The following is a 14,441-nucleotide window of genomic DNA, read 5'->3' as shown; positions in this document are numbered from 1 at the left end:
TTTTTCTGTGCAACACTAAAAGCACTGAAATTGGTAGCTGGCCATTATTGTAGAATGCATCCCAGATGTGTTTTCCTAATCAAACAAGGGCTTTGTTCTTGTAATAACGACGCTTGATGTGTGGGCTATGTGCACGTTACTGGTTCAAATCCTACCACTGAAAAAAGCCTGTTAGGTAAGTTGAGTAGGGTGGAAAGATGGGGTTGTTATTCACCGAGCTTCGAACTGTATACTACTGGACCTTGGGGATTTTTGTTTATATAAGAAACTAGTGTGGTTGGCTCGGGCCCAAGAAAGAGAACTCGGAGGACGCTGATTTGTTATATCAAGAGAAAAGTAAATGGTACTTTTTACTTTTGATTGGGCAGTATTGCTCTTTTCTAAAGAAAGCATACTGCATACATAAATAGAGAAAAAGGAAATAAAAACTACAAAGACGGACAACGTATTGACATTTAATACCACCAAGACATCCAAAATATGACAATACACAATTTTATATATTAAAATTATTGAGGGGGATATTCTCGATAATAAGACATGCCATATTCTGATCCAAGCCTTGAGAATAGATAACTTTTTAGCAGGAGAAGCGTCGGACAATTTGTAGTTGAATTAGTGAATTTCAGATACTAGAGGCTAAGGTTAAAAGACATCCAAGTTCTTGAAGGTCGAAAATTGACACAAATATTCAAAATGGTGAATATTAGTTGAAGAAATAGATTGGGTCACTATTTAAAAATGCAAAAGAAATTTGCTATGAATTTCAAGTCCACTACTAAATTGCTTGTAGCTAATTTTTATTTATTTTTTTAATATCCATCTCTAAATAGGATTGAAGACCTGTTGTTTTGATACCGAATCTGTCCATCGCTAATTCTGTTTTTTTTACTGGTAGTGCGGTATTGTGTTTGGAGCTTAGAATCGAGACTTTCAACTAATTTAGTAGTTAGAAAGGGGAACAAAATTTAAAGGAAAATAAATAGTTCAAGTTTGATATCTTTTCAAAAATTGGTCAATCGGGTATACTATTTTCACTTTATAGTCATTTCCTAATTTGGGTCATTTTAACCTACATAGTTCGGATACAATCCATAGACAATATTGATACAATTTCCAACTTGGGTCATTCGACCCTTTTAAAAATATTTCAGTTTTTTTTTTGCTATAAATTTTTTAACTGAAAAAATATTTTGTTTTTTTTTATTGTTTAGAAATAATAATTAAATATAATTATATAAAAACGATATAATTGTTATATAGAATATGTATCTATATAAGATATATGTATCAAATAGGTATATGTATAAAATATCTAGAAAAAAATATATAGAAAGTGTATAAAAATTATATAATTATTGTATAAAATGTGTAAAAAAAAAAAAAAGTTCAATTACTGTATAAATTGTGTATCAAAACTATATAATTTTCATATGGAATATTTATATGTATAAGATATGTATAGAAACTGTATAGAAGGTGTATAGAAACGATATAGAACAAGCCAATAAATTGAAATGGCTAGAAAGTGAAATTTGAATTTCATGATCATTTTCGTGGAAATAGTTTAATTGGAAGTACCGTTTCTGTCCTTTCCCCCATAAAAGCGCCATCGAAAACTACTCCTTCAAATTTGATATACACTGTATATACAAGTCATATATAGTGTCAAACTTTCCAGGTGTTCTGAACGAACTCAGCCCCTCCCATCCAAAAAAAACTGACTAAAAATTTTCAAATCTTGAATAGAGACTTCAAATGATTCTTTAATGAAGGCTTTAAAAAATGAAAAAAGAAATGGAGAAGAAATTTCCAAATCTTGAATAGAGACTTCAAATGATTCTTTAATGAAGGCGTTAAAAAATGAAAAAAAAAATGGAGAAGATGGTGGTCGTGATGAAAGAGGTTATCGCTTGTGGCTTGTGAATATTACAATATAGAAGTGTAGCATTTTAATTTTACGAATTATGCTCAAACTTTCCAAGAGATAAAAAAAATTTAAAAAAAAATAGAGTGAAAAGAAGAAATTAACACATTTTTGCAAATAAAAAATTGTCATTACATAAGTGATTCTTTAGTAGCCAGTCATCTAGAGGATAAAATAATTCATCCTCCCAAAAAGAAATCAAATCTTTACTGCAAAAGTTGAATCAAATGCAAAATTTTCCTAGCTAGCAATGTTCAAACTTTTCTATGGAATTGAAACATTTCCAATTTTCCACTTGCCACTAAATGAAATTGTTGTACTGGCGAAGAATTTTCACATTTTTTCTCTTCACTTAGCAGGGGCAGGTGCAGCGGCACCACCAGTTGTTGGCCTGCGAGCGCAATGGATGTAAACATTATTACAAGAAATTGTAACAAGTCATCAGTATTTGATGAAATTCTTGCATACTAAAGATTAATAATAATGCCTAAATGTTACAATTGCAAAGAAAAGAAAGGAGGAGAAACTCACAGTCCAACAAAAACTTTGAAAGAGTCGTAGATGCCCCATTGTGCTCCAGTGAGTGTCCCAATCATGACTATACGAATAGGAAGACCGCGAGTACAAAGGCCCATCACGCCTAGCTTGTTCACAGCCTGCAAAAGACACAATCACGTTAAAAATGAACCAATAATTTTCTAAGGTACAACTAATTAGTATTAAGGAACATGATGTGTTAAACTCACATCGCCCACAGTTGCTCCCTTGGCGTTGTTGAGGAAAGAAACTAGGTTATCAGCAGGGTGTGACACAATAGCACAAAGAATACCAGCTAAATATCCACCAGCAAAGCTCACACCGAGCTGCGTAGATTTACTGCATTGGTTTTTTGGTGTTGGGATGACATTTTTGTAGATTTGTTCCACAATGGTTTCAAATGATGCAAACTTCATCATGGTGTCTGTAAAATAACCCATGTAAGATATAGATTGTACAATAATGGCTGAGATAATAAGTACTTCATTGAGCCAAAAAAAAGAATTTATACCAAATTTGCAAGGAAGTGTAACATTTGCAAAAGGCTTCATAGTTTTAGGTTGATGAAGGAAGCCCAAAATGGATATAAATGTAATCTTTGTCAACGCGAAAGGTTTTATCCGTCTCAACACATGAAAGCTAAAACTAAGCTAGCTAGATATAGCTAGATGAGAAGATACGTAAACTTACATGGAATTTGTCGTCCCCAGAGAGGGACAAGCCCCTTGTACAACCTGTATACATAAAATCAAACGGCCAAACTTCCATTAGCAACCTATGCAATAATGTAAAAGAATAATTCGCGATGAGTTTATCAACATAATAGGCATTACCCAGTAGCTCCCTCAGCCCTAACGAATTTGGGAAATCCATCTGACAAGCCTCTAGCAAAACCAGGCTGAGTCTGGACGCGAACTTTGACAGCCTCAAACGGGCAGAGAGCAACATCAGCAATAACTTCCGCAGAAGCAGAACCAGCAAGGAAAATCAAAGTCTTGTACTTGGCAGCATTCTCAGGGCCAGCAAGGTCTGTGTAGTACTTCTTGAAGTATTCATAGAAACCGTATTTGCAAGCACCCTGAGCGCTGTAACCGAGCAGGGTAGGCACCCATCCCCTGAAGAAGCCTTTAACACCCTGCTCCTTGAGCAGAACACCAAAACCAGAAGAAATGCTCTTGTATTTTGTAGGATCGATCTAACAATTCGAACAACATCAGTTACAACATTAGTAACAGCAATGTAAACTCATTGAAAGGATTCTGCAGAACCTCAAAATGGTACTCATGTATTACAAAACATTTAAGTTATATACACCGATACACTCCCTCCGTTCACTTTCACTGTCATGTTTCGTTTTTCGAAAATCAAATTGCATGGACGTTGACCAATATCTTAAAATGTATTTTTTCATCATATTAATATGAGAAGAATAGCAACTTATAGTATATTTGTATAAATTTCGAACAACTAAATTTTTAATATTTAAATTATTAAATTAATCTAATTCAATTTTGTTCCAAAGATTAGTCCAATTGACCCTCATGAAACGAAACGTGATAAGCAAAAGTAAACGAGGCGAGTATTTTAGCGTAACAACTTTGTGCAGTAACCTAATGATCCACTTAATTAATTAAAACAATCAACCAACAATAAAATCCTAACTTGGTAATTAACTTAATTTTCTTGTTCTGCTTAGTAACTTGTTAAACAAAAGGGGCAAAAACTTTCTTTTCACGTTGTTAGACATTACTCCACAAATCATATACAACAAGCCAAAGCACAATTAAGCTCATGATCTTGATCTTAAACATAGAAGTAAACTTAAGCATGGTGAAACGTAAATGTAGATCTAAACGGATTCTGTGGGTTCAAATGAATATATTCTTTAGGCTAACTCTAACTACGAATACAACAACATATCCAATATATTCCCACCAAGTGGGGTTTGGGGAAAGTAAGTGTACGCAGTTCCTACCACTACCTCAGAGGTGAAATAGAAAGGTTGTTTTTGATAGACTCCCGAGTTAAGATAAAACAATCTAGAAAAGAAATAGTAAAATGACAAGATACAATAGAAATTACCACACACAATGATACCATAGACAAGCTTCATCAAATAATACAACATACAATGCAACATTCTGAAATATTACTAGTACTATAGCTACTAACACGGATTACATAATCCTCCTTCCTCCTAGCACTAACGCACTCGTTGTTGTTATCCTTCCACCCTAATCCGCCTCCTCCACACCTTCCTATCTAAGGTCGTGTCCTCGGTAAGCTGAAGCTGCTTCATGTCATGTCTAACCACCTCCCTCCAACATTTCATCGGTCTACCTCTACCTCGCCTGAATCCATCCCTAGTCAACCATTCACACCTCCACACTGTGGCATCCATGCCCCTCATCATCATATGTCCGAACCATTTCAACCTCGTTTTCCTCATCTTTGCTTCTATTGATGCCCCTCCCACCATATCTCGAGTAACCTCATTTCTAATCCTATCGTTCCTAGTGCACCCACACATCCACCGTAGCATTCTCATCTCCGTCACCTTCATCTTTTGGATGTGAGACTTCTTGAAAGGAAAAAAAGAATTAAAATGTATACATGTACGTGGAAATTGTTACCTGCATGTTGCATTTGACAAGATCGAGGGGTGTAACGGCCATGTGAGTGAGACCACAACTCATAACACCACCAAAAGTACAAGCAGCATAATAAGCAGGTGAGAACATCTCTATTTTACCTGAAGACTCTTTTGGTGCCGGAACCAAAAAAGGCTTCTTGATAATTGATGGTTGAGACAATAATGCATTACTGTTAGTACTAATACTAGTGTTCTCCAAGTCATTAACAACGTAAGATGAAGATGAAGATGAAGAAGAAGCCGTGTAAAGAAAATTGGGGATCAAAGATGTCCGGTAAGTAGAGTTATTTGTGTAGGCCATTTGTACTCGAGGCAAGACACAGAAGTTCAACACTTTGGTGTACCTATGTGTTGATTATTAAATTTGGAATGTTGTGAAAGAAGATGTTATTTAAGGTGCAAGGAGGAAAATTAGGACCGTTCCTATAATGGTGGGAAAATTGAAGAATTTGCTTTATTATGGAAGGAAGGGTTGTCCATATTTGGCTCCTATTTAATTTATCAAATGAAGGGTGGCAATGGCCGATGGCCTATGGCTCTTCTTTCATTTAATTTACTCTGCCTCTTGGTTTGCGTTGAAGTTATTGATGAGTTGACCTTTTATAATCTAATTAAATCTGTTTTAAATTTTTTGGACATAGTTTTATATGGTGGTAGAAAATTTTCAAATGGCATATTCAAATCAACGTGTTCACTACATTAGGATAATAAATTCAGACTTGATCCCACTCGCTACAGAAACTATATAAAAACTCGAGTCGAAAATGACGAGGGAATGTATGTGCACTTGCATGTTGAGCCACTGATAATTTGAAATTTTTGATATTGTGATACGAAGTATTGCCTGCATTCTATTCCTCTGGGATGTCTCTTTATCATTACATTTTTATTATTTTATTTTTTTTGCTTAATCGACGAGTGAAGACAGGCTCTCAGCCATCGCTGACCAATTCTATGAGCCCCTTGATGGCGATCGTTCACTCAAAACATCACCTTCATAACGATGATTCTTTAAACAATTAGCAAGAAACTTTTACTTGGTGGAATAGTTGAAATGTGCACAAGTTGATCAGAGACAAACGATGGCGCAAACAGCAACTGCTTTATTTTGACCCCAGCCGGAAAAGCATTTCAAGTAAAAGTATCACAATGCATGGAAGCAGCAAAAGGCAAGCATACATAATGCACATAAAGGCAGTGAATAGTGAAAAATGCTTAGGAGCTAATAATTAATATATTAGGGTACCCTAATAATATTGGGACAAAAAAACTAGAACATAATGTTACTTGAGGAACCATACTCTCTGCAATTTCTATTAGATAATTCACATTATGCTATGCTACCTCTTCACAGGTTTCATAATCATCAAGCTGGCATCGGCTAAAACTTTGTACTATGCTTCGCAGACGAACTCTGAATCACCGTGCTGTCATTTATCTTCACCTCCCTTCATTGGACAGAGATATTAGAGAAAAGAAAGATAATTTGCCAGAAAAATGCGTCTCTAGTATGTACTCAGTAATTTTTGTAATTTTAAATGATTATGCACTTCATATATCAAAAAACAGAATACGATGGATTCCACAGAAATGGACCAGTTGTCATTCATATTGACATAACAATATCACTAATAGTAAACAAAAATCTTTGATCATTCAACTTATAAAAAAAATAGCAGAAGTGGAACCTTGACCATATAATATACTGCTGTTAGCTCCATTCAGATACTTCATTTGCGTTATTCGGTGGTTTAACCATGTCTAGTAACTTCTTAAATGAAGAAACAACTTTTTAAAAAAAAATTGGCTTTAAGACTCCTATGACAGAATTAAAGCACTACCAGTTGTCCAATAAGCAAATGCATGAAAAACAAGTTTGCGAGTTTTGAGTGCACATGAGATGTCAATCTTACTTGAGTCCGTTAGCTCTATTATTTAATACAAGAAAAAAAGGGATTGCATACCTCTAGTACGGATTTAGCTTCATAGTCAAATGACTTGCAAAGAAGCTCATAATTTGTCTGTAACCCCATCTACAATATCAACGAAGAAGAATGAAAAGCTTAGGCAAATTATGATGAGAACTGAATTATTGCAGACAGTCGATCTACCTGTGAGGGTGACACAGTAGATATCAGGTACCTGCAGAGGTTGACGTATAAGTGTTGTTGGAAACAGCTAGTCATTATAATCAAGTGAATAAAAGCAAATATATCTTAACTGTAACGTTGCCAGCTGAAAAAGATTTTGCTGCTAGAAACTTTTCGAGTTCCAGATAAGCATATGTTATTCAGTACTGAGAGGAAAAGACTGAGTAAACTGGAAGTTGATTGTGTAGCAGGTTAATGGTATATTTGACAGGCTCCAAAAAAAATTCTCCTGATAATTAAATTCCTACATATTGAGCTGAATTATTGAGTCATGCAGTGCACAGACAAGCATGTCCAATGTATCAGTTTGCAATAGTTTAACGTAAATAGGTCTAACGTAATTCTTTTATACAAATATAAGTTCATTTCATTATTTCAACAACCAAAATAAAAAACATTGAAATCTCCAGTAGCTTAAATAATTTTTCGGTCAGCTTCTGCATTCTAGCATGATGATGTCACATCTTATGACAAGTTATGACAAACATAGTTAGATTAATGAGGATATCACTTTTGGGTAATCATACAAATGGAACCAACTACCATTAAATATGTATTCCAGATGACAGTATGTGAATTTGTTAATCACTACATGCAGGAAGCATAAAGAAAGAGGACAAATATAAAATATTACAGTTCTCTAAGGAAGTAGAAAAACAATACTTACTAGTATTCAAGGTGTAACCACCTAAGCTTATTATCAGTTTATTGCTTGATATATTGATATTTCAACACCATAAACATGTAAATGATATACGCTAAATGCACACTAATTGCTAGAATAACATATCAATAGATCACCTTAGTTTATTCCTATAAAAGTTCATTGCTATTGTGTTTGCCTTCTGAACTGTTAGCACCACAGCACTCATTTTGCTCTGCAAAGTATTGATAAGCTTTTGTTAGCACTGAACATACCCAGCTTCCTCTAGTGAGAGACTAGTATTTCCATGGGTGAAGAACTTATCTGCTGAGCACTGGCTAAGTGTTTTCAAATCAAAATGTTACTCCACCGCAGGTTATGAATCGAAGTGCAGGAAAAAAAAAACTTATGAGCAAAGATTAGTCCATCACCTTCTGAGCAATCAGCTCAATTAGAACCATTAAAAATTTTCCCAGCCCCTTCCCCTGAACACGATGCTCAAGTTGTAATTCATACACATAAAGAACAGGAATTTCTTCCTCGATGGTGAAGCGGTAATGTACAAAAGCCACAAGATGACCCTTATCATCAATACCGTCTGCATTACACCTTCCTTTCTTTGATAATTTGAGCATAATGTTGGCATCCATATTTGAGATCTCATACACAAATATATAACGAGCTTCAGAAGAACCCATCTCCCTGCGCTTCACCTTCTCTTCTACAGGCCACTCTGTTCCATAAGATGCCTCCATATTCACCTAAAAATGCATATAACTTCAGAAAAGAGGAAACATCCCTACGACCATTGATTTTGTCAGTATAGTAAACAATCTAATGTAATAAGGTAGCCAATTTTGCTACCTTGAGGAGGTTTTGAATATACTGCTTTACTGGAGAAGAGAGGCTATCTCCGCATCCCGATTCCAAGTATACAGACAAATCTAATGACAAATCAACTATACATTATACATATGAAAATTGAAAAAAGTATGACAGAGAACAATCTTATACATAAACAAAAATAGGTCTCATATTCAAGCCTGGATATGAGAAAAAAATCCTATTATTAAGAGCACTTCCCCCTTAAATTGGTACATGGTGCGAATCTGGATTGGTCAGGCCCGGGTACCGGAACACCAGACACAACCGAAAAAGAAAACAAAAAAACTCTTCTACACAGTTTTTTCTGGCCTATGAAAATATGAATATATACATGCTAGAAACTGTATTTGCTAGTGAATGATCATAAGCTGTCATCTAATGACTAAAGTTACTCCCTTTATGAAAGAAAGATGACTAAAGGTTGGAGCTCCCAACTTTTTTTGCTCCCCTGGTGACTCGAACCCACAACCTTAGGACTGAAGTTGGAGGGCACTTACCATCTGAGCAACCCCTCTTATCTGAAGGTGTGTAAAACGGTAAAAGAGAGCTCTCGTTAACCTTCTCAAAAGGATGATCTTTGGACTGGTGCAAAGGTAAGTTTTTTCCCAACACACACCAAATACCATAAAGCAAAGGATAGAAAATGAAGCATTTAACAAATTCACCAAAACAATACATTAATGGATATGAAATAAACAAAAATGCTAACCCTTCGTGCTGTAATGGCGAAAAGTTGGAAAGGAAGAAAGGGGGTCTTTCTGAGAAACAGCAGCTTCAATTATCTCTTTAATATTCTTCTTCTTTTCCAATATCTGCCTTCATAAAACAAAAGTAACATTCAACTGTTAATTATTATTGCTTTGTTTTTATTATATTTTCAAAAATTGATTGATTTTGGGAAAATGGAGAAGCATTAGTTGATGTTACCTCTTTCCTCGTTGTCTTCTTCTTGTCTCTGTTGTTGTCTGATTTCTTGTTGGACTCCATCCTCTTCTCTGCTTCCATTGTTGTTTTGCAAGAGGATCCTTTGTGCCTCGCCACTTCTTGAAAGTTATACAATTTTATTTTTTACCCCGGATTTTTGGAAGTGGAGGCTTTTCTGCACCCCCAAAGTTCTTGAAAATTCTAAATGGACCCTTCCTATTTTTGAAATATAGTGAGTAATCTACTACTCATTCTATGTACGTGGAATAAGTATAAAAACCCAAAAACTTTCCGATTAACTTTATCTCATACTCTATCGATTTATTTTTACTTTGTCATATTTAGCTTAGGAAAATTAATTTGATTAAATGTCAAAGCTAAATTGAACTACATTAATTTAATTTTTTTTAACAAGGTGACATGGTGTAATTGGTTATGACGCCTCGGACCCTGCGCATAGCGCGAGCTTAGTACATCGAGCTGTCTTTTTCAAAAAAAAAAAATTAAATGTTCGAAAACTATATGAAAAATGCTAAAAGTTTCAATCCTTCTCATATTATTAATATGACAAAAACGCATCTTAAAATAATTTTCAAAATTCATGCAGTTTGACTCTCGAGAAGCGAAACATGACAAGTAAAAATGAATAGAGTAACTATTTGGCGTGAAATATTTCCTAATCCTAAGAATATTTTATTCCACTAAAGCACCAAAATGGTGAGATTACTATGTCATAAAAAAAATTTTAGGAATATCCCAGCTTATCTCAATGATTTAAATTTGTGACGCCTCAATTCAAAAAAAAAAAAAAATAATAATCTGATCCTTGGGGAATAGAAGGGTGGAAAATACAAAAAAAATTGATACCTTCCCTGCAATCTTGCATTAATAAGTTTATCAAGATTGTGACCCTTCAAAATTACCATTGCTGCACGATTCAACAAGTACGGTGGCATTTTTTAAAAGTACTCTAACAATATAAGTCTCTAGCTTCGTTTTGGAACCTGATCAATCTGAATCGCGCAGAAAAATTCTACTTTGCAAGTAAGGCAATAAGAAAAATTCTACTTTGCAAGTAAGGCAATTTCACTAACAAAGCTCGAACCGGAAACTTTTGGTAAAATGTCATATCAGGAAGTCATCACTGGGGGTGGTAAGTAATATACAGTGTCAGATCATGCATCTCAAGAACCTCTTCAAAATCCAAGAGTCCCATGAGCAAAGAGTGAACACAGACCTTACTTCCAATAGACTTGGATGCTTCCCTTTATGCAATGCTACTTTTTCCACCAGTACCTTAAGGCTAGTTTCCAATAATATTTGGTTTACCATAAGCAAATATCCTAATTCTACATGATTGAAACCTTCTGTTGTCATCTATGATCCATGTATAACTTTTTATTATCAAATATAGCAGTTCCTGCAGCATGTGCCGTATCTACTAGTGTCCTAACATAGTAGTACAGTATTAAAAGATCCATCGGCTGAAAATCAATATCTTAAATTGTGAATAGTTTAACATCAAGCATAACCAAAAGAAAGGGATCCAAAATTTTGATAGGTCACGCCTTTGACACCTCAACTAAAACAAATGCAAAATTTTAAAAGGACTACAATCCATATTCAGACATGAAATTCAAATAAAACAAGTCTTAAGCTCCAGGAACCTCGGCTTCTGCCTCAGCCACTGTTTCATCAGCTGGTCGATCCAACTTCACACCAACATCTTCGGAGTAGTCACCATGCACCTGCAAAAAGAAACTCATTACTAGTTTCAAAAACAGAAGTTGCTAAATAAATCTACTACAATCTTGAACTGTCCAGAGCATGATGCTCAATGTGGTGCGAAGAAACTCTTGAACTGTCCAGAGCATGATGCTCAATGTGGTGCGAAGAAACTGAAGACGCTCCGAACTTACCTCCATCAGCTTGCCAAGATCGAATTTAGGGGCCTTGAGGATCTTGACTTTGCGAATATAGACATTTTGTAGCGGGAAAATGCTAGAAGTAGCTTTCTCAATCTCCCTACCAATTGATTCGGGGATGAACTTTGCTACCAACTCCTTCAGGTCAACGGAACTTGCTTGGTTTCTCATGATCTCAACCATTTTGCGACGGATCTAACAGTAAGACAAACATGTTGATAAATAATCAAAACTGAACCGGCCAGATATTATCAAATAAATAAATAAGTCTGATCAAGTGAAAAACACAACCAACCTGGCGGATCTGGCTGCTCTGAGCATAACATGTCCGCTTCTGTTGGTTTGGACGCTTCTTTGTAAAAGCAATGCAGAACATCCTGAGAGTATAGCTATCTGTAGTCTTGACATCCACATGAGCTTCAATCAAAGTCTGCCATTTGCGCACCAGAGACCTCAACTTATCTGTTGTGAAATCCATTCCCTGAAGTTCCCCACTGATAAAGTTAATTCTTATTTCATAAAATTCGATCCATAAAAAGAGCTATTCTCAAGTTTAGGGAAGAAATATTAGTGTAAAAGAATCATCATACATGGAAGTTTGTAAGGACATTCCTCCCTTGCACATCTTCTGCTCTCAAGCGGATCTTCCTGAAAGCCTGATCCTCATCCTTCTGAAGATCAGCCAAACTGACTTCAAAAACTCTGTGCTTTAGTCCTTCTGAAGCAATCTGGAGCCATAATGGGAGAAATACACTTGCTGAAGTAAAACCGCAGTTGCAATCGTGTAAATCTATGGTTAATATATGAAACTTCCACCTTACCATCAAAGAGAGAGAGAGAGAGAGGCAGACAGACAGAGGGATGGTGAGAGAGAGAGATGAAACAACAACATACCCAATGTAACCCCACAAGCGTTGTCTGGGGAGGGTGGTACGTATGCAGTCTTACCCCTACCTTGTGGAGGTAGAGAGGCTGTTTCCTGTGAACGAGAGAAAGATGAAACTTCCTCATCATTATTCGAGGGAGATGGAGAGAGATGAAACTTTCACCTCCAAACAAAATGAAGAGACCAGAATAGGCAAACATATATATTTTCTTGAAAATAATGTTCAGCAGTTAAAAGTCATACAAACAGATCTAGACTGAAAAGGTTGAGAAAACAGTTTTCTGAATTAACCTATCAAATGTAAAGGAAGAGACATAGCACACTCCACATATGTTCTACAGCACAAAATAACTACTAGTACTATACTTCAACTCAAACTAATCTAACCTTTAGGGATCTAGACATACATACAAGTAGTATTTTGCTAACATGTTACACAAATATAGTAGGTTAGCACTATCTCCATTTTTTAACATAAATTACCCTTACATCCTTGCCACTTCACTTTTTTATACATTTTTTATACATGTTAACATAAATAACATGTATATTTAGACATATATACTTTGTAACAATCCATATTAATCAAGCTGTTAATATGGATTACAACGTCTTCATTATCAATCATCTCATAAACAATAAGGGTTTGTGTGGTATGAGGGATGAGATAGACAAAATTATTCCATGGATTAATTATCTCATGGAATTAAATCCCTTATCGCTCATACCAAATGCATCATTTGGTATTACAGATAAGGGATATTAATCCTGGGATAAGATGCAGGATTAGCATGCATTTGATTGGTATCAGTTAGTCAGCGGATTATTTATCTCACCGTTTAAACTATACTGATGGGATAAGTTATCCCAAATTTATGGAATAACTTTGTCTACCTCATACCTCATACCAAACAACCACAGAGTTATGTACACCAATCTCTACAATACATTTCTAAATTTTGATACTTCAAATGTCTCAAACCTTAAAAGATAATTTTCCACAAATCTCGAACTAGAGTAAAAGTCCCTACAAACGATTGTATAAATTTAATTGTACATACAAGGATGTCGGTCAATCATTCAACATTGCATTTCATAACTAAATAAATAACAGTGCAAAATATCCAAAGCAACACAAGATTTATTGCATTACAAAAGCACAAGAGAAGTAGAAAATGAAAAGAGATTTCAGCCAACCTTAGTACCCTGAGTCCTAGTGACCAGAGTTTTACCAACGTTTTTGACTTCAAATACTGATGGTGCCTTAATGTCATACCAATCCTTCTTAGCATATGGATCAGCCCTGCCCACATTTTCACACAGTAACATTCAAAATATAAAAAAGTAAACACACAAAAAAAAAAAGTTGAACGAGGCTCAACATCTACTATATATATACATAAGTAAAAACAATAATTTTAGCCACGTATAAACAGTATAAAACAGATATTAACAACAATAATAATGAAAAGGAAAAAGAGACTTACGCCTTCTTCTTTCCTCCCTTCTTTCCCTTTGAAATCCTCTTGTTCTTACTGTTTACAGCAACAAACAAAACATTAGAATTCAAAGATACACAATAAGAAGAAAAAAGAGTTAGAGAAATTGTATACCCGACAGCCATGTTGAGAGTGGGAGATTGTAGCTGCTTTCAGATGGGGGCTGGAGGTTTGGAAGAAAGGGATGGTGAATGTATAATGCTGCAAAACCCTACTTTCTCTTTCAAAAACAAGCAAGTGCTTACTGGACTTGGCTTTTTGGGCTTATACTTACAAAGCCTGGTCAAAAGTAATGGGCCATATGCATTGGGTTTGGCCCAATACAATTTTAAGAAGAGTATATCACAACTTGAGTCCAAAACAAAAAGTCCAGACCTTCTAATTATTTTTGAATCGGGAAAATTAACTATAT

The 14,441-nt window shown here is 35.2% G+C and overlaps 3 protein-coding genes across 5 annotated transcripts; all 3 read right to left on the bottom strand.

Annotated features, from left to right (window-relative positions):
- Positions 1–2,014: 2,014 nt before the first annotated feature.
- On the bottom strand, positions 2,015–5,527 carry LOC107875824 (mitochondrial phosphate carrier protein 3, mitochondrial-like). Its single transcript, XM_016722669.2, has 6 exons — positions 5,098–5,527; positions 3,298–3,659; positions 3,155–3,198; positions 2,674–2,888; positions 2,459–2,583; positions 2,015–2,318 (listed from the first exon to the last, which is right to left on the bottom strand). The coding sequence occupies exons 1-6, from the start codon at positions 5,416–5,418 to the stop codon at positions 2,276–2,278; spliced, it is 1,110 nt and encodes a 369-aa protein (XP_016578155.1). The 5' UTR covers positions 5,419–5,527; the 3' UTR covers positions 2,015–2,275.
- Positions 5,528–6,200: 673 nt separating this feature from the next.
- On the bottom strand, positions 6,201–9,906 carry LOC107875825 (N-alpha-acetyltransferase 40). 3 transcript variants are annotated; one of them, XR_007056796.1, is made up of 9 exons: positions 9,723–9,902; positions 9,505–9,607; positions 8,775–8,854; positions 8,342–8,671; positions 8,069–8,145; positions 7,339–7,413; positions 7,229–7,259; positions 7,082–7,150; positions 6,201–6,565 (listed from the first exon to the last, which is right to left on the bottom strand). XR_007056796.1 is itself a non-coding variant. In XM_016722670.2 (8 exons), the coding sequence occupies exons 1-8, from the start codon at positions 9,798–9,800 to the stop codon at positions 6,548–6,550; spliced, it is 786 nt and encodes a 261-aa protein (XP_016578156.1). In that variant the 5' UTR covers positions 9,801–9,894; the 3' UTR covers positions 6,201–6,547. The 3 variants fall into 3 exon arrangements, 2 of the variants coding, with proteins under 2 accessions (XP_016578156.1, XP_047269924.1); XM_016722670.2 differs by lacking the exon at positions 7,339–7,413 and having other exon boundaries at positions 9,723–9,894; XM_047413968.1 differs by lacking the exons at positions 7,229–7,259; positions 7,339–7,413 and having other exon boundaries at positions 9,723–9,906.
- A 1,293-nt stretch (positions 9,907–11,199) lies between these two features.
- On the bottom strand, positions 11,200–14,216 carry LOC107875826 (40S ribosomal protein S3a; the record flags this gene model as incomplete). Its single annotated transcript, XM_016722671.2, is given in 7 exon segments — positions 11,200–11,467; positions 11,639–11,839; positions 11,940–12,125; positions 12,235–12,372; positions 13,728–13,833; positions 14,018–14,065; positions 14,144–14,216. Coding segments are annotated over 7 exon segments (786 nt in total). The 3' UTR covers positions 11,200–11,371.
- Positions 14,217–14,441: the final 225 nt, after the last annotated feature.

Source organism: Capsicum annuum, chromosome 6 (assembly GCF_002878395.1).
Source record: "Capsicum annuum cultivar UCD-10X-F1 chromosome 6, UCD10Xv1.1, whole genome shotgun sequence".
Classification (NCBI taxonomy): domain Eukaryota; kingdom Viridiplantae; phylum Streptophyta; class Magnoliopsida; order Solanales; family Solanaceae; genus Capsicum; species Capsicum annuum.
The sequence above is the reverse complement of the archived record's forward strand: the minus strand, read 5'-3'. Positions and strand labels throughout refer to the sequence as shown.